General features: G+C 42.0%; 1 protein-coding gene across 1 annotated transcript in view; it reads right to left on the bottom strand.

Annotated features, from left to right (window-relative positions):
* Positions 1-23,054, bottom strand: part of NKAIN2 (sodium/potassium transporting ATPase interacting 2) — a 594,114-nt gene that overhangs the window by 5,936 nt on the left and 565,124 nt on the right. The window contains exon 6 of the mRNA XM_021716087.1: positions 20,661-20,721. Coding sequence (XP_021571762.1) covers positions 20,661-20,721 — 61 coding nt within the window. The remainder of the gene's footprint in view (positions 1-20,660; positions 20,722-23,054) is intronic.

The raw sequence follows: 23,054 nt of genomic DNA, 5'->3' as shown, positions 1-23,054 counted from the left end.
CCAGCTGTGGAGTCAACCCAGTCTTGGGATCTTCCCATCTCAGGTCTCTGACATCAAGAACACAGACAAGGCTTCGCCACTCCCCTTGTTTGAGTTATTAATCCACAGAATCTATGAGCATAATAAATGGCTGCTTTATACCACTAAGTGTTGGCAGTAATAGTAACTGGAACAGTAAATTCTAAGGGTACTGTGAAAAAGTTTTATTTCTGTTTTTTCATTTGCGAACATAGAGTTTGTATGGTAGAGATAAAAGAAGCAAAACAACAGTCAAGATCGGGCATGTTCGGAGAGGTATGTCCGTAGACAAGACGTAAAACAACAAAAGGCTGACAAGACAGATGACAGGAAGGAGAGAGAAAAGGAAATTGAGACAACTAGGTTGCCCCAGGACACCTTTACTTTTTCTAGTATCTTATTCTATTGGCTTGCTTTATCTGGTTTTTGTTCTCTTGTTAATCTCCGAGGGTGCCACAGACAGAAATTGGAGCAGGATGTGAAGTCACATAAAGTCCATGATGTCTTTGTAGTGGGGAAATTCTATTTTTTTTTTAAGGACCTTCTTTTTTAGGGTTGTTTTAGGCTTATAGCAAAACTGAACAGAAAGTGCAGAGAATTCCTGTATTCTCCCAGTCCCCACACAAACACAGCCTCTTTCACTATTAACATCCTACACCAGGATGGCACATTTATTAAATCCGATGAACCTACACTGACACGTCATTATCACCCAAGTTCATGGTTCGCATTAGCGTTTATTCTTGGTGTTCTACATTCTGTGGGTTTTGACAAGCGTGTGACATGTATCTACTGAGTGTCATGAAAGTTTCACTGTCCTAAAAATCCCCTGTGCTCCACCTATTCATCCCTTCCTTTCTACTGATCCCAACTACAGATCTATACTGTCTCCATAATTTTGCCTTCTTCTGAATGTCATATAGTTGGATTCATACTATGTAGTGCTTTCTTATTGGCTTCTTTCGCTTTGTAATATGCATTTAGGGTCCCTCCAGGTCTTTCCATGGCTTCTTTTTAGCATGGGAAACTCTTTCCTTTCTCATTAAAAGTGTAATGGTATCATGGAAGGAACAGAGACACGGATATTAGAAGTGCCAGGGTTCATATACTGCTGCATCCATTTACTAGCCATATTGCCTTAGGTAAACCACTTAACATCTCTTAAAATAGGAATTATAATAATTATCTCATAAAATTGGTGCAGAAAGAGAAAATTAAGAGCCCTCCCCCAAAGTTCAGGATATTCTTTATAATTCTTCCAAGTCATGCAGTGTAGCAGAAAGAGAGACAGCAAATTCTTAATTGGGGCCAACAATGGAATTATACCATGCATTTTATAGAAGATGAATAAAAGAGAGTGAACATCTTTTGTCTTCTGAATTGTCCATATTTGTCCCTTAGCTAATATAAACAGCACCAAATGAGTTATATAATAATTGCATGATGACTATATTTAAAGTTTATACTTTGAGAAATTATTGCTTAAAACCGGGGATTTGCTGAAGATAGTGCTTAAATTCGCATTTATATGGGTGGGCTGTTGTCAACAACAAGACTTAATTAAGGGCTAGTTTCCAGAGAGAAATTCATAAAGTTAGAGCTTCATTGCTCTGATGTTCCCTTTTAGTAAGATGGCCTTTGTGCTGGAAAATAGAGTGGGTTAGGGCAGATCAAGGTCAGACCAGACATATGCTAAGCTCTCCTTCTCTGAAATTGCGATCCAAGTAAAATTTAGGTTTATTAGTGTTGTTGTTAATGCTATTATCATTGTGTTTGCTTAAAAATATTTCCATAACTTGTTTCAGGGATTTAAGAAAGATGGCAGAAAAAGCCCGGATGATAATTATGAGCCAAAAATCTTGAAGTGAACCAAAGGGCAACCTGGAAAAAATAAAAAGAGATAACTCTTCAAGTCCAATGGATAGAATTAGAACCAAACTTGGGAGAATAATCTTGAGTCAGAAGCAACACAGACCTCCCCAAGACACGAGAAAGAGCCAGGAGGGGAATGAGATAGGTCCTGAGCATGCAGTGTGAATGGAACTTGAGTGGTCTGGGGCGTCATCTTTTTAGCCAAGGCTTGAATCCTTTGTAGGGAGGGAGCTGGCTTACAACTCCCTGATTAGGGGGGACAAGTCTCAGACTCTGGTGGAGGGATGGTGATCCTTCTTGGGCATGGAAGAGGTTCCAACCACCCATGATCCAGAACCAAGATAGAAAAGAAGAGGCTCTGAATGTAACCAGGATGGAGTCGGACCATTTCACCCTTGAGGGGTATTCGAATCTAGACCAGAAGCAGAAGAAATATTTCTTTATTTTATTTAATACACTTGCCTGAGTTTGCAGCCAAGGAGATTGTATACAATCAATTTTCACGTACATGTGTTCTCAGTAATTGTTTGGATGATTTTCTAAAGACCTGAGGTAGAGGAAGAGGAATACATTGAATCTGGTTGACACTACAGTCAAGAATATGGTGGCCAACCCAGACAGACTTGAATCCTTTCATCTTTTACAGAGGGTCCTTCAACCATGTGTGGAACTTTTTGAGGTATTATGTGTGTGGAGAGCAGAGGAAGAGGTATGTTTTTTTTTCCTCTCAAAAAAGTTGAATTCCTGAGGTTGACTTACCCTTTGAAAATACCTGACATATCACATTGGTCTACTTTCACCTTCTTTTATATAATTACATCCATTTAGGCTCTAAAGAGGCTACTGCATACTCTAGAACTTTTTTGAGCAATAGCAGTCACAAAACATCTGGCAAGTAATTGTGATGGTAGCTAGATGTTGAGGTCATAGCTCATTGCAGCATTATTTAGAAAGTAGTAACTTTTATCCATCAAGAATCTCTTTAAGCCGGGTTCGGTGGCTCAGCCTATAATCCCGCGCCTTTGGGAGGCTGAGGTGAGTGGATTGCCTAAGCCCGCGGGTTCGAGACCCGCCTGGGCAACTCGGCGAGACCTCATCTCTACAGTAAATCAAAAATCACCCGGACGTGGTAGCGCACGCCTGTAGTTCCAGCTACTTGGAAGGCTGAGGCGGAAGGATCGCCGGAGCCCAGCAGGTCGAAGCTTTGGTGGCTGGGAACGGCCACTACACTCCGATCTGGGCGACAGAGTGAGACTCCAACTCAGAAAAAACAAAAAGAAATAGAATCTCTTTACTTCCTGAAAATAAAAATAAAACCAATTCCCAACAGTTGCAAAATAAATAATGGTCTTGACCCTATTATTGTGAGGTGAGTAGGAATGATTATTTTCATTTTACAAATAACTACAGATTTACAGTTAAAGGCCACACGTTGGGGATGGGACAAGACACCAGGTATTCTATTTCCTTCCTGAGTATATTGGAAAAGAGATTCCTGCTTTTCACTTATGCTATTCCAGGGCATTGTTTTTGAACGTTATCAAAGGTGATCAAAAATATCATATCAAATTTTTGGATTAAATCCAAAATCTTTGAGCTTTTTTTTTAAAGTGTAATTTGGGGGTGGAGAGGGAGCCAAAAAATGTCATTTAACCAAAGTTTTGAGTTCTTGCTTTGAGTCCTCTGTTGGCTGTAGATGCTTCCTCTTGTTATTTGTTCTCCAGCATCTTTGCTCTGCTTTTTTCTAGAAAATTTGCTCTATATCTTCTCCCCATCCTTGATTTAATATTGTAGAAGTATTCTGAACAATAACTAACGCAGAGATCAACTCTTCTGAATTGGCCGGTGATGGCTTCCAATGCAGTGTCTCGGTTTTTTTGGTAATCTATCTTTCCGAGATGATGAGGTTAGCATTCTTCAAGGTTTAGTTCATTTACTCTGTGTCTGATCATTTATGCAGGACATCAAATACGCGTTTAAGCAGTTATTTCTTTAAAAAGTATTTATATTCTCAACCCCATCTTGTAGGATTCTGATTACAATGATGTTTTTCAAAGTAAGGAGGGATGTTTTCTTTCTAGCACCTTGGCATGTTGTCTATGCTATTTCAATGCTTAACGGAATGCGTGAAAGGCAGACATGAATAGCTGAAGGCTTGAATTAGAACTGGGAGAATGAGAAAGGAAAGATGCCAATGACTTCAAGATAAATGGACAAAGAACTAGAAAACACAAGACACTGCAAGTGTTGTAGATAGGGAAAAAGGAGGGACAGGAGAAATTCAAAGGTGACTCTCAGAAATTTGTTGGCCAGGGGAATGCTGCCGCTTTTAGCAAGACCCAAAAGAACGTCAAGAGAGCTGGTGTTAGACTTCCTTTTGAAAATGTAATATTTAAGTTGTAAGTGGCATAGCTAAGTGAGGAAAGACTTGGGAGAAGGGAAATGTGACTGCAACTTGTGCAGGGCAAATTGGGAACGTCCTAGGACTTCAGAGATGAATTCCTTCCCCCTCACCAGCTTTATTTTCCTTCATTACAACCTGTCGCCACTGGATGTATTATAGGCCTATTTGTTTATTTGTTAATTGCCTTTGCCACTGTTTTATAAGCTGCAGGGGATTTACTGTTTCCTATTGCTTACTGCAGGAGCCCCAGAACTCAGAACAGTGTCTGGCTCAAGGGAGACACTCAGTAGATATTCACTGAATATACTGTGTCTTTACTGAATAAATTTCTTTACTTTAGTCTGTAAAGGAAAATAAGACAACTGATTGGAGCATAGAAGATGCTAGAAACACTTCCAAGTGAAATTTAACTGAGGGCTTTTATACTTCCCGCCTTTTGAATGATAATAAGGACACCTTTTACAGAAGACCTAGAGAGTTGTTGCTGTGAAATAAACAAAGGAAACTTTTTGGATCCCGATGGGAAAAAGCCACCACTGCATCCTCTTTGGCCAAGAGGAGTGCATGCTTTAGCAAGAGGTGGGAGCATGCTTTAGCATCGAAATGACTAGTGTCAGAGAGTCATCGATGAGTGCTATGGATGTCACAAATGTTGCTAATTGGTAGGAAAAACATTGCTCTCTTTCTGCTCAGTTCATAGGACCCTAAGAGATGCACACAACTGGGCAGGAGGTGACGAAATAAATTTTGTGCTTGCTCAATTTGTGCTGTGTTGGAGGGATTTGCCTTCGGTTCTCTGGAGAAAATTTAAGATTTTTTAAAAAGAGTCTTATTGAGGTATAATTGATATACAAAACCTGAACATATTTTTTGTATATAATTTGATGAATTTAGACACTTGCATACCTGTGAAACTATTTCTGCAGATGAGGCAATAGGTATATCCATCATCTCCAAAAGATGATTTAGGAATGTTATCATTTTCTTTGCAAGTGTTCAGTGTTTTTCCTTGGACTTAGTTTTTCTATCTGTGATATGGGTATGGTTACATCTACTGACCTCTGGAAGACCAAGGAGGTCCAATTATTTTAAATTAGTAAAGTGCCACATTAGTTTAATAACTATGACTTAATAACATGAAAGAGTAGAATTTAGAAATTAGCAAGTAAGAGAAAAATGGTTTTTGAATAAATATTTGTTACTAAAATATATTCCCTGTTGTGAGCCTCCTTGTTTGTTTGTTTTTTTTTTTTTTGAGTTGGAGTCTCACTCTGTCGCCCAGACTGGGGTGCAGTGGCCGCTCCCGGACACCGCAGCCTCGATCCGCGGGGCTCCAGTGATCCTTCCGCCTCAGCCTTCCGAGTAGCAGGAATTACAGGCGCGCGCTACCACACCTGGCTGATTTTTGATTTATTGTAGAGATGAGGTCTCGCTGAGTGGCCCAGGAGGGTCTCGAACCCGCGAGTTCAGGCAATCCACTCACCTCAGCCTCCCAAAGGCGCGGGATTACAGGCTGAGCCACCGAGCCCAGCGAGCTTCCTTGTTATTGAAACCTTTCATCATGAACACTGAGTTCGGCAAAGCTCACACCGCCTTTTGAAACACCTGCTGGCAATGAGTCCACAGACCCCCTTTTGGAGGCAGCCAGAAAAAACCACAAGGGGAAGTTTAAAAAGCAGTTCACAGAAAGCCAACCCTGAATCTTTAGAAGAACTCCTTGAAAGATATTCTAAAATTGTGTGGGTAAAATAGAGCATCTTTCCATTATTTCCACAGGTATGCATCTCAAGGGGGTTAATGCAGGTGATTGCTAACACGATTCTCTAGTTACACAAAAGGAAGTGAAAACATAACCAACGCTCGGCCAAATGGAAAAGAAACACCTTTCTTCCACTAAGACATACTTGGTGGCATATATTCAAGTTGACTTTGTGAGTTGGAGGTATTCAGTCTGAGCTGAAATCCCTGAGTGGACTCTGAACTATTTTTTTTTTTTTTTCCTGATTAGGAAAACACAGCCCTTTGTAGGGAGGGGCACTTTATTCCATTGTTGCCCTGAAGTCATAAAGTCTTACGCTGCAGAGGGCATCTTGCAGGCAAATCACGAATGGAATGACATGAGACTTATTAGCTAAGTCTCTGCGGATGCTTCACTTCTGAACCTTGCTCATCAGACATATTTTCTCAGGACTTTAGGGACCTATTTTCCATGTTTCCTTCTTCCTTGCATCAGAAGCAGACCTTTCATATTTTAAGCTTGATAACACATTCACATGTGCTAAAAAATGAACGTGAAAAGCAACAGCTATAATGAGGTCATAATAAATGAAATATTTCTTTCACTAGAAGTTGTTTGAGTATCCACTTTGAGATTTAGAATGAAATATACGTTTTACTCGATAAACTATTTTGCCTTGTCACTCTTGTTTATTTCTGCTAATTTTCAGGGAGGGCAATGCCTTAGGTGAGATTTTTAAGAAACATGATGGTTTCTGCTGAGACCAGGATCTCCTTATCAGGTGGCCTCATAATATGATGCCACCACTTGACCCATCATGTGGAAGCTGTGAGGTAGCATAAAGATTGGGAGCTTTGGGATCTGAGGACCTGTGCTTGGGTTTTGCTTTTACTTCTTACTTGTGACCCATAAGCAGGTCACAAGCGCTCTGAGCCTTGATTTCTTCCTCTGTTAAGTGAGGCTAATAAAGTAATTTCAGCTTCATAAAGGTTATTGAAAGAATCAGGTGTCATATGAGTATAATACTTACATGTATAGTAAAAACACACTATGAGTAGATGTGAGATCTCATCTCTTTTTGAAAAAGATTTATACAAAAGAAACAATTAGAATTATGCTTTAAGATGTATATTGAGCTTCTTTACTAAGAGAACTAGAATTTTGCAGTCTGGGAGAATAGATAGAGATAAGGCTCAAAATAGAGAATTTTGCACAGAGTCTCCTAAGTGTAAAAGTCCTGAACAGATGCTGAGGAGAGCAGAGACAGCCCCATGAGACCCTTTAAATGCCCACTTAGTTGGTCACTGTGATCTGAAAAGCAACAGGAATCGCCTATGTGAAACAATATGGAAGAAAAAAAAGATATTTTATATCACGGAGTAGAAAAAAACTTATTTTACAGTAAAAAATAACTATGTAGAGCTGAGTTTCCATATTTCAGATACTTTGGGAAATCACATTGCATGTTACAAGAAAGAACAAAGAGAGGTGGGGACCGTCTTGGTCTGTGGTCTGTGAGACTTCTGCATGAATGCAGACAAAAGGAACCATCCAGTGGTGTGGTCAAGAATAAAGACGTGAAGAGCTCAGCATACTGAATTAGGCAGAAGAAGAGGTTCAAGCTTGGTGGCTGGATCACCTGTCCTGTCCCATTCAGATATGGGAAGGGTTTCAGGCAGACGAAAGAATAACAGCCAGTATAGAGAATTGTGGAAATTCTTGGGGGTAAATCAAGACAATTACATTTGAGCTTTGACTTTCTGGCTTGAGGAGACTGCAAAGGTTTGGAACACGTCCTGTGGCCAGGGAGCCATGTTGTCAACAGAAGAGTGAAAAAACATGGCTGCACAGGAGACAACACCCAGCCCGGTGTGGCAGGCATGTATTTGTGGCCAAGTGTGGTGACTTTCTCCGGCAATGTGTACCCACCCAGGATTAGAAGTGGAGAAATGGAATCGGAGTATCATCAGACTTGGATATCGAAAATCCAAGCTTAAAGGACATGCAGGCGAGGAACCCTAACCCTAACGAGAACACCACCACCTTTGCTAATCCTGGACTCAGTGCATGAGAAAAACACAGGTTCTGCTGCAGGGACGCCCACAAGGAGGGCAAAGAAGAATATCTCTGAGAGGAAGACGGAGAACAAATAAAGAGAAGATACAGGAGTTCAGAGCTGAGCAGAGAATTCCAGAATTGGGGATCTTAAAGAAGCCTTCTTCCACTATAAGGAAGGTGACCCCATTGTAGCCCATGGTGAAAGGAATGAAAGGGGTGGATGAAGTGACTGGTGATGAAAGTGGTGAGAGCTGAGAAGGCGAAGAAATCAGAAAGCTGGAGTCAGAAAATTATGTGTCCGATATCTTGGATACTTTCCATAAATATGGAGAAGCATGTAGGGATAACTATGATGAAATAACTGAGCCAACTTTACCTTCAATGTCCCTGGGCTCACTTTGTGTCATGCTGTTTGGATGGATTAGATTCACCAGTCTTTGTTTTGCCCTCCCCGTTAGCATTGCTTTCAATTATATATGACATGCCTTTCAGAGGAAATTGGAAGAAGCAGTTATTACAAGCTATAGGTGTGCTCGTTAGATTGGGTATGTCTTCTCAGCTGACATCCAGAATGTTTTAGATTGCACAGCCCGTTTAAATTGCAGCCATTCCAATTAGGGTTGTGGGTACGTTAGCTTATGTACATTTAGGAGGATAAAAAATAAAGCAGGCATGTTGTAACCACCTATTAGAGAAATATATTTTGCCTTGTAATTTTTGCTAACATAATCGTTGCATCATTTTGCAAGCACCAGGAAGGAGAATCACAAAACTCCTGAGCCTAAATTAATCTTTTTAGAACAACAGTAGCATTTTCAGGAATGTCCAGTGGCCTTTCTAACAATTTTATCGATATTTGGGAAAGTTGAAACTAGATTTGCTATATGGAGCACATTAAAAGCACTTTAGATTATTCCTCTGTGAATTACGATGTACCTTTGGTCACTATGGGTCCAAAAAGTAGTGTTTTTTAAAATAGGCTTGCTTTTATTTGCTTTCTACGCAACCCTATGGTTTATCCTTTATATCTCACTGAATTGTCACATTCTCGGGGAAGAACGTCCTTATCTTCTGAACTGCGTGAGATTCTCTCGGCCGGCACCCCCTCTTTCCCTGGTCTGAACTTCCATCATGCTTTAATGTAATTCCTCTTTCTCGTGTGAAGCGTGTGCTAGACTGTTGGCACCATAGCAAAGATGCTCCCTGTTCGGTTTCCGGCTTCATCCCTGGTGACTAACACACTGTCTACCACAGAGTGGTTGCCCCATAAATGTTTGCTGAAAGACTGTGTCTCAGGTATGGCAGCAAAGTGATGTGGAAAGGATGCTTAGAGTCAAGAGACTTAAGTTCTCCCAGTTCTGCCTCTACGTGGTTGCTTGACCTTAAGCAAGTCAATTCCTCAGCTGCAAAATTAGGGGATTAATGTGAGTGCTCATAAGATTCTGCACAATTCCATATTTCTGGAAGTTTACATACCAATAGTAGCAGCAAAGGTTTTTTTTGTTTTTGTTTTTAAGAGAGAAAGCAGGATGAATTAAGAGGACAGAAAAGCTCCCATGGTAGAAGGGGACCTGAGCAGGTTGCCCACAACAAAGTATTTAAAAGGACCAAATCCACAAAGGCATTGTGAATGGAAAAAAAAAATAGTGCAAAGGTGTTATTTCCATCTGGCTGTTATCATTATGCACTGATTTTACTAAGTAATTTTCCAAAAAGATAAGCCACTGAATAGGCTATATGTGGGTGTCATACATACACATACACACAGGCATATGTACGTACACACACACACACACACACACACACATACACATTCTCACTGCAACTGGAAACCGAGGCATTACAAAAACCCCAATGGGAAGACTCAGTGATGGAAAAGATGGGCCCTGGAAGAGGGGAGCAGACTGGACATATTTGGATCCAAGGAGCCAAAGGACTGTCCCGTTTTCAGCGTAACTCAGCAGTGAAGGTGCAAGGTGTGAGACTGTGTGTCTCCCTTCCCAGCTCCACTCTTGGGGATTCCTTTAACATCAACTTCATTAGTCACCAAAGCAGCAAACCGCATCCAATTTTCTTTTTGTGTCAGGACTGTTCATGTATAAACGAGGCTCTTTTGTTGAAAACATCTGCAATTAATCCCATAAACAAACAAACAAACAAATGCAAATTTCACACTGCCTGCCCCTGCCAAGCCTGCTGCTGACTCTGAGGTCTGGTCACCATGTATTATACACAAGAATGAACCGAAATCCCCATTTTGGATCTAACCCAATTTTCAAGTGATAATAGGCGTGGATTCCCAGAAGCACTCCGGGCCTCTTGATAGTAACATCCTAATTTCCTTTCCTGGTAAATGTTTTAAAGAAGATTTCAGCACCAAAGGAAATTAACCTTTACATTAATCGTAATTATGAAATGCCATCACTGATTTTTGTCTTCAGCCTAATTACCTTCTATTATTTAAACAAACCGCACCTCCTGTGAGCTTTGAGTGTGTTTCTCTTTCGCTCCCAGCCACCCCATGCCCACCCATCACAGCGGAGGCCTTTCTGAGCGGCTCCAGCCAGAGCAGCAGCCCTAAATGTCATGCGGGATCTGGGGGTCACCCCGCTCGCTTTTTGACAAGGGCTCTGTCCGAGGAGAGGGGCCAGGTTGCTTTGCCCAGACGTTTTCACTCTGTATCCTTGGTGGCCTGCCTTGGAGATGGAGTCCTCCTGCCGTCAAGAGGGAAGTCGCCAAGCCAGGCTTCTGTCTCTATTGGACGCCGCTTCAAGGCCACAGCACAACCAGACGGAAGGCAGTGGGCACAGCCAACATCCTTCGTCAAAGACTCACTTTGTGGTCTTCGCAGCGTGTCTCCGATTTGGAGGGCTTTTAAAGAGACTTCGGTTTTCTGTGCCAACTCTTTGTCTGGCTCTGCTTTGTTCTTGGGAAATGGGACTCAAGGATCCCAGCAACTTGATTTGTGAGCATGTCTGTCTGCACTGTGGTGCTGAAAACATCCTACTTCTCTGCCACTGGGTTGCCTTTTTTCTCTTGTAATGAGTGCGAACACAGAGACGGATGGGGAGGGAGCCAGCACAGAGCACCTCCCACGGGGGCTGGGGAGGGTTGGGGTGTGTGTGTGGGGGGGTGGCCTACAGGATTGGAAGAAGCAGCGTCAGCAAAATAGATTCCCCCATTCAATCATTTCTGTAAATGTTCACACTTTTTCCTCCTTCGGTTCACTTACTCTGGTTTCCTTGTCCATGGAGGCTGATTAAGACAACCTGAATACTCTTCGTCTGCTGGGTAACTTCAGCCCACCCTGTCAGAAATATCCTTTGCAGAAAATACCTCTTTTATGACACCCCAGTCAGCGGGCCTTCCTTTGCTTGTCGGGATATTGTCATATTTGCATTGTTTTTAGAAACCAGGTCCCGACTGTTCTGAATCAACAGAGATTGAATCCGTTTCTTTCCTCTCTTATTTTTGAATGGGAAATATTAGATTTATTTTAAAAATGAAGTTGTGTGTGTGTGTGTGTGTGTGTGTGTGTGTGTTAAAAAGAAATATAGTATAATGAAGGAGTTATTCTAGGGAAAGGGGGAAGATGAGAAGCCGCTGTTCAAGAATCAGACTCAATGTGGACCTGAATGCACAAATCGAGTCGAGCTCACAGAGCTCTGTGTTTCTCTGAAGTGACCACGAGAGGGGGCGGTTTCATAATGGTAGGCTGAACAAGAGCTGAGTGCTCACAAATCTGGGCCAGTGTGGAAAGATGAGGTGTCACTGGTAGGGAATGCTGCTATCACTAATAAGAACGTGTGTGTGAGTGACAGGAGGGGTGTGAATACGGAGACCTCTGTCTCGGGTGTTGATCACTTATTCAGTCTTGTGTACGGCAACTCATCTTTTTCCTTTTGTTTAGAAAACGACACAAGGTTATTCACTTACTTGGAATAAACTGAAGTTGCAGGAGGTATCTCCTCAGTAATGTCTGTATCGTTCAAGAAATGTCTGTGGAGACCTAACTGACTCTTTCACTTATTTTCCAGATAACTTAACGGAGTTCCTCTCTAGGTCGGGGATGTGGCAGATGCTAAGGACACAGCAGGGGGACAAGCCAGCTGTGGGTCCCGAGGATGGCCTCTCCTAGCACTCTTTCATCCTGAGGGAGTCAGTGTGTACTGTGTTTGAATATTGGAAGTTCCCCAATGAGCTCAGTGACTTTGGGCAAGTCATTTGGTCTTTATGGGGTCTATAAAAGTAAAAGTGTTGGAACAGAGCAGTGGGCAGCTTTTCATCATTTAAAACCCTGTAGAATTCAGAGTGCCAAGAAATCTTAATCAGAGCAAAAAGGACACCAAATTAAATGAATGCAGAACTTCTGGACTTGGGGACGGGGTGGGAAGGGTGCAGGGTGACCCTTCTTTTCACCTTGGCCCCACTAGGATTCTGCAGGGCACAGCTAGAGGTTAGCGTCATTCAAAGCCTGGGACTTCGGGCTTTAAGAATATGTGATCCTGTTCAAAAATGAGGAAAGATATGGCAAGTTTCGGATTAGTGGGAAGCTGGCAGATGTGGACAAGATTATTTCACTCAGTCACCTTCAAATTTTCTAAAATAAATGTTATGATGAGAAGATAAAACAATGACACTAACAATATTATTTTTTATTTGATTACTTAAGTGTGATACTAGAAAAATAAACACATTTTTCTCACAGCTTTACCTGTGAACCTCATCCCCAAGAACTTGGCATTTTTTCTTAATTCCTGATTGCCCCAGGGTTTTTTGTGGGTTTTTTTTTTTTTTGAGTCAGGGTTCAGGGTCTCACTGTGCAGTGGCGCGATCGCTGAAGTTCAGTGGCATGATCACTGCTCACCACAGCCTTGACTTCCTGGGTTCAAGTGATTCTTCTGCCTCAGCCTCCCAACTAGCTGGGACTACAGGCATGCACCACCACACTCCGGTTTTGTTTTGTTTTTTTTTTTGTAGAGATGAGGTCTGGCTGTGTTGCCCAGTAAGCTGGGTCTCAGACTCCTGGGCTCAAGTGATTCTCTTGCTTCAGCCTCACAAAGTGCTAAGATTACAAGTGTGAGCCACTGTGCCTGGCTTAGGTGATCTTTGAAGAGTGATTTAGAAACAAGAAAGTAAGCTTAGGATACCAAACAGAATGTAGCATAGGGTCCTAACAATAGATGTGAAAAAAATGTAGATAGGTGGTGGGGGTGGGGGTGGTAAGGAGAGGGAGATAAGAGGCAGTTACATAAGAAGAAAGGAAAGAAAGAAGGAAGGAGGGAAGAGTAGAAGGAAGGAAGAAAGGAAGGAGACATACAATATACCAAAATGCTAACTGGGAATCAGAACTCTGAATTATTTTTTAATCTTTTTTTTGGGGGGTCTATCTATATTTTCTATATTTCTGACGTAAGCCTATATTCCTTTATAAACAGGAAGAAGCAAGTACTTTTTTCCAGGGGGAACATTCCTACCTTCCCCCCTCTACCTTTCTCCCATAGGTGAGGGTATGTCACTGTGTTCAAAGAACAGCATTCAAATCCAATGATCCTGACAAACTGGAGAAATGATCAAAACACGCAGAATGGAATTCAATATACAGACGTGTCGGCCGGCAGGCTTTAGAAGAAAAATCAAACGAAAATACAAGAAAATTATTAGCCTCAGAGAAGTGAATAATTTCCTGTGGTTTTCTTTCAAACGAAAGATTCAATAAATTGATTGTGACTTTTATCCCAAGGCCAGTTGATTTTGAAGAATTCAGGACAGGTTTTGACACATGTGTGCTTGGTTGGTGGGAACGTGCATATGTCTAACTCCGGGTTTAAGCGTCTAGAATTCATTTTTCAATATTGCTTTCAAAATAAGTCCCTTAGGATATTATTTCTTTAAATGACATTTTGCATCTTCTTCCAGATGATTTCGATATTTAACAACAATTCCAGATACATTGAATCTCTTTCAAAAAATAGAATAGAGAAATGGACCCATCTGCTAGAGGACCAATATTTAGTTTGAGTGTAACTGTCAAACCAAAGATGTGTAACAACACACTGTAAAAATGGATATATCATGGGTTGATGGTTTGGTTTCCTTCCCTCATGGATAGTGATACTTTCCACGACTGCCTGCCTTCCAATTAGTTGCCACATCCAGCAATGGGAATGAAACAGAGAGAAGAAGGTTCTCGGTTCTGGTACCGTGAGGGGACATTGACAGTGGTGCAGAGTTGAAGATTCCTTGAGGCAGAAGAGCCACATGTATCATAAAGGGCACACTGGATCAGGAATCTCTGAACATTGTATCTCTTTCACAGAATATTGCAAAAGAGAGCAAGCAGGCGGGACTGGAAAAGACTGGTGGCCATAAGGAGAACTCCGCATGGCTGGTGACAGATGAGACAGCGTTGAGCCCTGCCACAAAGGCAGCACCGCTCCATGCCTGCTCTCCTGGAGAAAGCCTTTTCTCGGGAGATTTATCATTCTCTTTCCATGAACAAGTATAGAGAAGCATGTAGTGAAGGTTTACCACCATCAAAGAGGGCTCAAGTGTCAAGGCATGCCCTCTGGAGCAGGAGTCCTGGCTTTCTTCCACTCCACATCTGGAGACACTGGTGACCATGAACATGGAACTGACTTGGAAGCATGACAGCCCTGAAGCCTGTTACCCACGGGCACTGGACGGGTCAGTGAGCTGCAGCCAGCCCCGCTCCACACCCCACTGATATTTTCAAGTGTCTCGTGTGCTTGGATGTGGTACGTCATGGACTGAATTGTGTCTCCCTACCCCCCAACTCATAGGTTGAAGTCTTAACTCCCAATGTGACTGTATTTGGAGACAGGCTCTTTAGAGAGGCACTTAAGGTCAAATAGGGGGTCCTGAGGATAGACCTCTCATCTAATAAGACTGGTGTCTTTATGAAAAAAGGAAGAGACGCAAAAGAACAGACCTTATGAAGCCACAGCAAGAAGGCGCTGCTGTCTACAAGCCCAGGACAGAGGCCTCAGGAAAAAACCAAACCTGCCAACACCTTGATCCTGGACTTCTAGCCTCCATCCAGACTGCGAGAAAACACATTTCAGTCATTTTAGCCGCCCAGCCCAGTCTGTGGTATACGTGTAGGACTTCCCTGGCTGGCTACCCCATGGGGGGAAGGAGTGTCCACATCTTCCTGGTTGGGATCTCTGCTCTGACAGCAGATGGCAGTGGTGTCCTGTGAGTCTGCACAGCCACCTAGCTTGCCAGGCTGTGGCTTTGGCTTAGATAACTGAAGGGTCAGAGATGTCAGCTTCGAGGTTCAGCCTTTTTCACTGGGGAAAAAAGACTTTGCATGAGAGTGTCTGCTATAATCTGCATGTCTGTGTCCCCCGCCCCTCGACTCCTATGTTTCAACCCAATCACCAATGAGACGGTGTTAGGAGGCAAAGCCTGTAGGAGGTCACCAGGACGGACCCCTCATCGAGGGGATTAGTGACCTTATAAAAGAGGCCCCGGAAGCTGTCTTGGTCCTTTTCCACCATGCGAAGACACAGCGAGAGAGGGCACCCTCTGTGAGCAGGGAAATGAGCCCTCACGAGACACTGATTTTTTTTTTTTTTTTGAGTTGGAGTCTCTGTCGCCCAGGCTGGAGTGCAGTGGCAGCTCCCGGCCACCGCAGCCTCGACCTGCTGGGCTCCGGCGATCCTTCCGCCTCAGCCTTCCGAGTAGCCGGAACTACAGGCATGCACTACCACGCCCGGCTGATTTTTTGCTTTATTGTAGAGATCAGGTCTCACTGCCCAGGCGGGTCTCGAACCCGCGGGCTCAGGCAATCCACTCACCTCAGCCTCCCAAAGGCGCGGGATGACAGGCTGAGCCACCGAGCCCGGCTGAGACACTGATCTTGACCTGATCTTGGACTCCCCAGCCAGGACTGCGAGAAACAGGTTTCTGTGGTTTACACGCCACGCCACTGATGATACTTTGTTACAGCAGCCTAAATGGCAAGACAGGGCCCATATAAATATTAATTTAAAAAGTCAGCTTTTAAAAAGTCAGGAGGCCCTGTTGGAAAGGATAAATAAGGGGAAGACTGTCAGGTGTTTGAAGAGCTGGAGTCTGACTTCACTTCAGTGATGATTCGTTGCTATTTCATGGAATCTAAGCTTGGGTCTTCGCTCAGGAAGCTTGAATCCTCTCCAGTGCCCCATGGAGGCTTCTGCCTTTTTCCTCTGAGGCTGCCTGGGTGTAGCTGCTGTGAGGCCTGAAGTATCAGAAATGAGCACATAGCTGGTTGGCTTCGCACTGATTTCAAGAACACTTTGTCCAGTTGCCATTGTCTCCAGAGTCCATTCTCAGTACAAGTTTCAGCGCCATATCTGTCCTCTGTTCCTCAGGAGGCTCTTAGGGATGGAAACAGCCCATTTGGCAAGCAGGTAGCCGGCACCTCCTCTGGCTACGACCCCCCTTCAGGACACCTCATGGCAAATCCATGGCAGACAAAACACAGAGATCCTCTCGGGGTTTACATGTATATTAAACCCCACCTGTACTTCAGGGTTTGCTTTCCGAAAGCTTTCTTAAAAACTTTACCAAGTATTTTAAGCATCAAGATAATTTTCTTAATAACATCACTACCAAAAATCACACAGAAATTTTTAACTTTCCTTACTGTACAGCATTGAAAGTCATGCTTCCAGGCAGTGTCTGGAGGTGACTCTACAGATGAGTAACTGAGACAATGATAATATGTGAAAAGCATCAATCTAGAGCACTGCACTCAGCAGATACTCATGATTGTCCGTCTGTGTGAGTGCTCACAGGTAAACAATCTACCTGGAAGTCACCAAAAGCCAGAACCAGTCCAAATGTGTTACTCCCCTGGGCTGTTTGCTAGTCTCATGAACAGTTAAGGTAAGTGAAAGGCTACTTGGGTACAAAAGTTAAAAACAAAACCAAAAAAATTCTGACTGGGCATGCCTGTAATCCTGCTTTGAGAAGCAAAGGTTGGATTGCTTGAGGCCAGGAATTTGAGACTAGGCTGGGCAATAAAGTGAGTTCCCATCGCTACCAAAATAATAATAATAATAATAACAACAATAATAATAATAATAAAATCAATTCTATCTTGCCCAATGAGCAATAAGACTACAATTGGAAAACTTTTCTACAAGAAGTCTGCTTGCATTTTGAATTAATGAAGGCATTTAAGGTGCTGTAGTTAAAATACAATAAAGACATACATGCTATTTTTGGGGAAAAGGTTTTTTTCTAATAAACTTGCTTGAGAGATAAACTTGATCTTCCAAAAGATATTGGTGATTTTGAATCTCCATGGATTTATATAGCTCTGGTTCAAACTTGATCTAGGGCAGAATTCCCTAAGTTAAATGTACTGGAATTCTAATTTTCTGGTCTAGGAAGAATTTTTATGGAATAAAAGGGTTCTGTGTTCAAATCTTTGGGAGCCTCGCATTAACCATATTTTTAGCTTCTGTAAATTGATGTTTAGCATCTACAAAATGACCTCTACTTATCCCAAGTAAACCTTGACTCACCCCAAAGCATCCGGAGACTGAATTTCATGGGGTGCCCCTTTCAACATGGCTAACCTATCCCAAGTCTGTCTTGCCCACTCCTTCTTATGGGAACCACAGTAAAGGTTCCACTCTCCCTCTCTGCCTCATGACAGACTCTGCAGCTTCCCCTGGCTGGCCCTGTCTGGTGCTTAGTGTTCTCTCCAGAAAACTCTGGGTACAATAAAACTGTGAAGCTCTGCTTTTTCTCTTTGATTTGTGTCTGGCTTACTCCTCCCCTGAAGGAATATAGATAAACGAAATTATAGATTAGGAAACAATGCACATACTTCTTTATTGCAGTTATCAAATGTTAATATATACGTGTGCATTCTACATTTTCAGTGTCGAACTTTTGTGACTTTGGCATCTTTTTTCAAGCAGTATATTTGGTAGAACTAGCATTTCTGTGATCCTCTTCGAGAGGTGCTATTCTGAGGAGATACTGATTATCCACGTCGGAGACCTGGTGTGTCAGTAAGTATGGTCTGAAGGTAAAAATGCACTGGCATCATTGTGAAATGAAATCAAACATTTTAGTGCACGGAAAGCCCAAGTTCCATAGGAAAATTTGTGGCCTTTCCCATCACCAGAGACACTGAATGGTAATATCTAAAGGAACTTGCATCGTTTGTGCAGTCCATACATTTTAAAATCCGTATATTTTGTCTTTCTTCATCTTTAAATAAACCTTTTGCGCATAGACAAGTGCTTACAGATGTCGTCTCTTGCATAGTCATGAGGCACTTCAAACCCAACCTGTCTAGACTTCACTAGCCTTCTTATTTCCATTCTACTTTTGAAGTGGCATTTGCATGGCATTTCCATCTACCTGTTCACGCACAGCAGACACCCAGGACTCTAAGAATCTTCTCCTTTTCCCTTACCTACCACAGCCCACTAATCCCATCATTTTAGCGCACCTCATATCCCATCTGTCTTCTCATATCACATCTATCTCCTCTGTCTTCAGGACTGGCCTGAGACCAGGTCTTCACCATCTCATATCTCAGTCATTTTCAGGGTGTCTTAATCCTTCTTTCCCTAATCCTTCCCCCTCCCAGATCTCATCATCATACTGACACCAATGTACGTTGATTACATTATTCTCTTGTTGTAAATCACCTGCCAATCGAGTTGCTGTTGTATTATACGAACTTAAGTACAAACTCTCTAATCTTTCGGACACGTTTTTTTCCCACTCTCTCATTCATGCTTTTCACATTTCAAATTGCTTTTCAAATTTCCCCTAGTTAAGCGCAGGAAACAATTTGGTCACATCAATCTGGCGGTGATATGCTTCAGTACTTTTTTTCCTTTTGCCTGGGACCACCTCACTTTCACAGCAACTACCCAGTAAAGAGCTATTCATCCTTCAAGGCCGAGCTCAGGAGTGTCCTTCTCTAGAAAGCCTTTCCCAGACTCTTTCTTCTCTTCACCTCCTATATGGTCTACAGAGTTTTATTATACTTGTTTGTTCACATGTGTGTGTTTCCTTGCTGGTTGGCAAGTTTCTGGAGATAAAAGATTGCATATGACACATCTTAAAATTTCCAAAGCCTGACATAGCCCTTGATATTTTGAAGGGTGTTTTAGAAATGCTTCTTTAGGCCAGGTTCGGAGGCTCAGCCTGTGGGTTCGAGACCAGCCTGGGCAACTTGGCAAGACCTCGTCTCTACAATAAATCAAAAATTAGCTGGGTGTGGTAGCGTGCACCTGTAGTTCCAGCTCCTTGGAAGGCTGAGGTGGAAGGATCGCCAGAGCCCAGCAGGTCGACGCTGGGGTGGCTGTGAGCATGCCACTGCAATCCAGCCTGGGTGACGGAGTGAGACTCCAACTCAAAAAAAAAAAAAATCTTATTTAGTTAAAGGATCGAAATTATGATCCTTTAACTAAATAAGCATTTCTTTTACTATAAATTGTGTACTGCCTATTCCTGATTTTATATCATATAATTGAAAGTGTGATTGAAAAAGTGCCTCCTCTAAATTAATCACCTGATACTGCCTCTTGCTTTCTAGTATGATTGGAAAGCAAAGAAGAAACATACATAACTCTGAATTTTTTTCTCATATTATCAGTGTACTTTCACCTTTTTCTTTTCCCACTGCCTCAAAAACCCAATATTATAAATATTTTTGGAAACCAAGAAAGACAATTCCCAATTCTGATTTTTCCTCAGTTTAAGTCTAGCTGTATGGGCAATTATCCATGATGGCACCCACAGATATTTGAAGTGCTTTTTATTCAGTCCTTCTATATCCGATCCTTAAGAGGCAAGGAAAGAATGAAACCTTCCACCCTCCAAGTTTGGAAGCGATGAGGACAATGTGACCACTTGGAGGCTTGCAAGAGGAGAACACTAAACTCTGGATCAAGCAATAGGACTCAGTGGTGAGGCACTCACAGGGTTTTAGGCATTTGTTTCAAATAGTAGGAACAAAAAGAACACATGAACAGTTGATTTCCCACAGACAAATTCTCTTAATTAATCTAAAGTCTGTGTCTATGCTAATTTTAGGAACTGTTACAGATTGCTGATTTTGGGGATTTGTAGTCCTGTGTGAAATGGATTAATTATCAATACCTAATAAATGACTTATAAGAAGAAAAAGTCAAATAAACCACATTTTAATGACACTTCCATTTCCAATCTCCCCTCTCTATTCCCTACTAGAATTGTTATATGAGGAATAGATTTTTAAAAAGGCTTTTTAATGAAGAGAAAGAAGCATGTTTTCAAAATGGGTAATTTTCAAAATCAGCGCATATTTTCTGTGTTGATTGTATGGTGGTGAGGAGCATAGCCGCCTTCCAAAATGGGTGCTTCTCCATTTCTTCAATATGCTGGATACTGTTAGGAAAACACTTTTAGCCAGATGGGCACAGAAAGCTTATTCCCTATTCCAGTGCTGTGTTGTGGGATCTTGGCTGAGGAACAGGAAGGCTAGGTGGGAGGCAGTAAAGAAATGCTTTGAACTTGAAAGAAACAGAGTAGAGCTTTAATACTTACAGCTGTCCTCTTCTTCAGTTATACATTTCACAACATAACAGGCGTAGATGAACCCCGCCAGCTGAAACAAAACAGAGAGGCTTTAGACATCAGGCAAAGGCAACAAAACCGGACCTCGCTGGGGAATGACTTTTCGAAGTCTTGCAGTTTACAACCAGATTCAGGGCTCCAAACGGTTCAGCACACCGGATCTTGACTCCAGCATGGATTCCTGATTCAAGTGATATTGGCCTAGTCTTATGAATAAATGTATTGCTCTGTTTTTCTTTGACCTGCATTTATGTGTAAGGTTTGTTAATTGTCAGGCATTCTAAAACAAATTATTTTAGGTGCAGAACAAGAAAATAATTTGGGCCAGTTATTAACAGATTAACATTTGTGTTTGTGCCAATCAGCTTCTAGTTTACTTTTCATTAGCACAGAGCCTAAGATGCTAAAATTGGATTCCTATAGACCAGATGTTCCCCAACCCTTAGGAACCGGGCTACATAGCGGAAGGTGAGTGAGTGGTGGGTGAGTGAGCGAAGCCTCATCTATATTTACAGCTGCTCCCCATGGCTTGCGTTACTGCCTGAGCTCTACCGCCTGTCAGATCAGCATTATATTCTCATAGGAGTGTGAACCCTATGGTGAACTGTGTGTACGAGGGATCTAGGTTGTGTACTCCTTATAAAAATCGAATACGTGATGATCTGAGGGGATGAGGCTGCAAACACAGATTAGTAGTGAGGTTTGACTGGACAGAGACCATCATAAATCAATTGCTTGCAGACTCATATCAAAACCCTATGGTACAACTGCATCTGGCGGCAGGTTTTAAGTCACAATCCGACACTTATTTTAGTCTGCGTGTGGCCCGCCCATTATTTTATTTGCCATATCTGTCTGTACTTTTTAAAAATAGTGAGTTGTATAAATAAGAAATCAAGTGCATAATGAATGTTAGGTGCTTGAATCTCCTGAAACCATCCCTCCTCTCCATCCCTCGTCTATGGAAAAATTGTCTTCCATGAAACTGGTCCCTGATGCCATAAAGGTTGGGGACTGCTGCCATAGACTATCAGAAGAATGCTCTGGGCAATCCCTTTGGGTTCCTTCTTACTGTGGGAGCTTTTCTGTCCTCTCAATAAATTCTGCTTTCATATATATATTTACATATACATACACACACACACACACACATGCTCTGAGGAAAAAATAGGCAATTATGTGGTATATTGCATGGACTCTTTGTAAATAAGAAAAACTTACTTACAGTATAATATTTATCTAGACAAATTATGAGCACTACTTAAAGAAAAAATATAATTTCTTGATAAGTGGAAAACTTCTTTTTCAACAGTAATCTAGTTTGGGGAAATTCTTAAGCGTATGTCTTTAGAACAGTGATGAAAATTGTTCACAACGACATTGCAGACAGGCATTAATCTGGCTGAGTTCTGATCCCACACGGTAACATTTAGCGTGGGGAAGAAAATATGAGGGAAGGCTGCAGTTTTCAACCAGGAAGCTAAGGCACAGGAAGACCAGGGGCTGCTGTGATAATAAGCCTAAGGAAGTTGTTTTTCATTGGGTGACAGAGAGCAATCTTCTAGGATGTGAGTGGAACATTTTAAGTCAAAGAGTACACTAATAGGCATTTAATGAAGGCAGAACTATTAGGAGACAAAGAGGGGTCCGTGAAAAGGAACTTTAGCTAATTTGGATTGGAAAGAAAAATCATGTTCTAGCAGTTCCTAGCTATGTTCTAAAGAGAACTGGCGTGGGGTAAAATCGTGGTCATTCAGGAACAGAGGAAGCAGCAACAGAGACTGTGGTCGGCGAGGCACAGTTGGGGAAGACCTATGCACCATATTCTTCCAGGGCTTTTCTTTTGGGTTCTGGATGGGGACCCCTCTTACCCTCAGATGTAGCCTCTGAACCTGTACGCATCACAGAGAGCTAAATATGAATATGACTGAGGCTACATCAGCAAAATTAGTTTTCCTTTGAAGAAGATTTCAGAAAACTCATCAAATCAGCATGCTTCTTTATAAATTACCTGCTACCATTGGCAATAAAATCGTGATAGTAAGAAATACTTCCTTATATAATAGAATCATCGGAATCATTGTTTTTATGGGACTTATTTTTACAGTTGATGGTACTAGTTAAAAACCAGTGTCTCCCCTTAGACTTTTACAGAGTTTTATTTGACATTCATTGTGACTTGAGCATTTTCATGTATACTGGGAAGGTAGGGACTATACTGACATTTCTTTCTTTTTTTTTAAATAATTAATCAGTATTTTTTATTATGGTTTTGTGGGGTACAGTTAAGGGTTAGGTGTACAATTACGTTTCATTCAGACACCCTGTTGATAAGAGGTGTTTTCCCAGCCCCAGACAGATATG

The sequence above is a fragment of the Carlito syrichta genome, unplaced genomic scaffold (genome assembly GCF_000164805.1).
Source record: "Carlito syrichta isolate Samal-C Ts95f unplaced genomic scaffold, Tarsius_syrichta-2.0.1 Scaffold308155, whole genome shotgun sequence".
NCBI classification, from domain to species: domain Eukaryota; kingdom Metazoa; phylum Chordata; class Mammalia; order Primates; family Tarsiidae; genus Carlito; species Carlito syrichta.
This window is presented reverse-complemented; position numbering and strand designations above follow the sequence as displayed.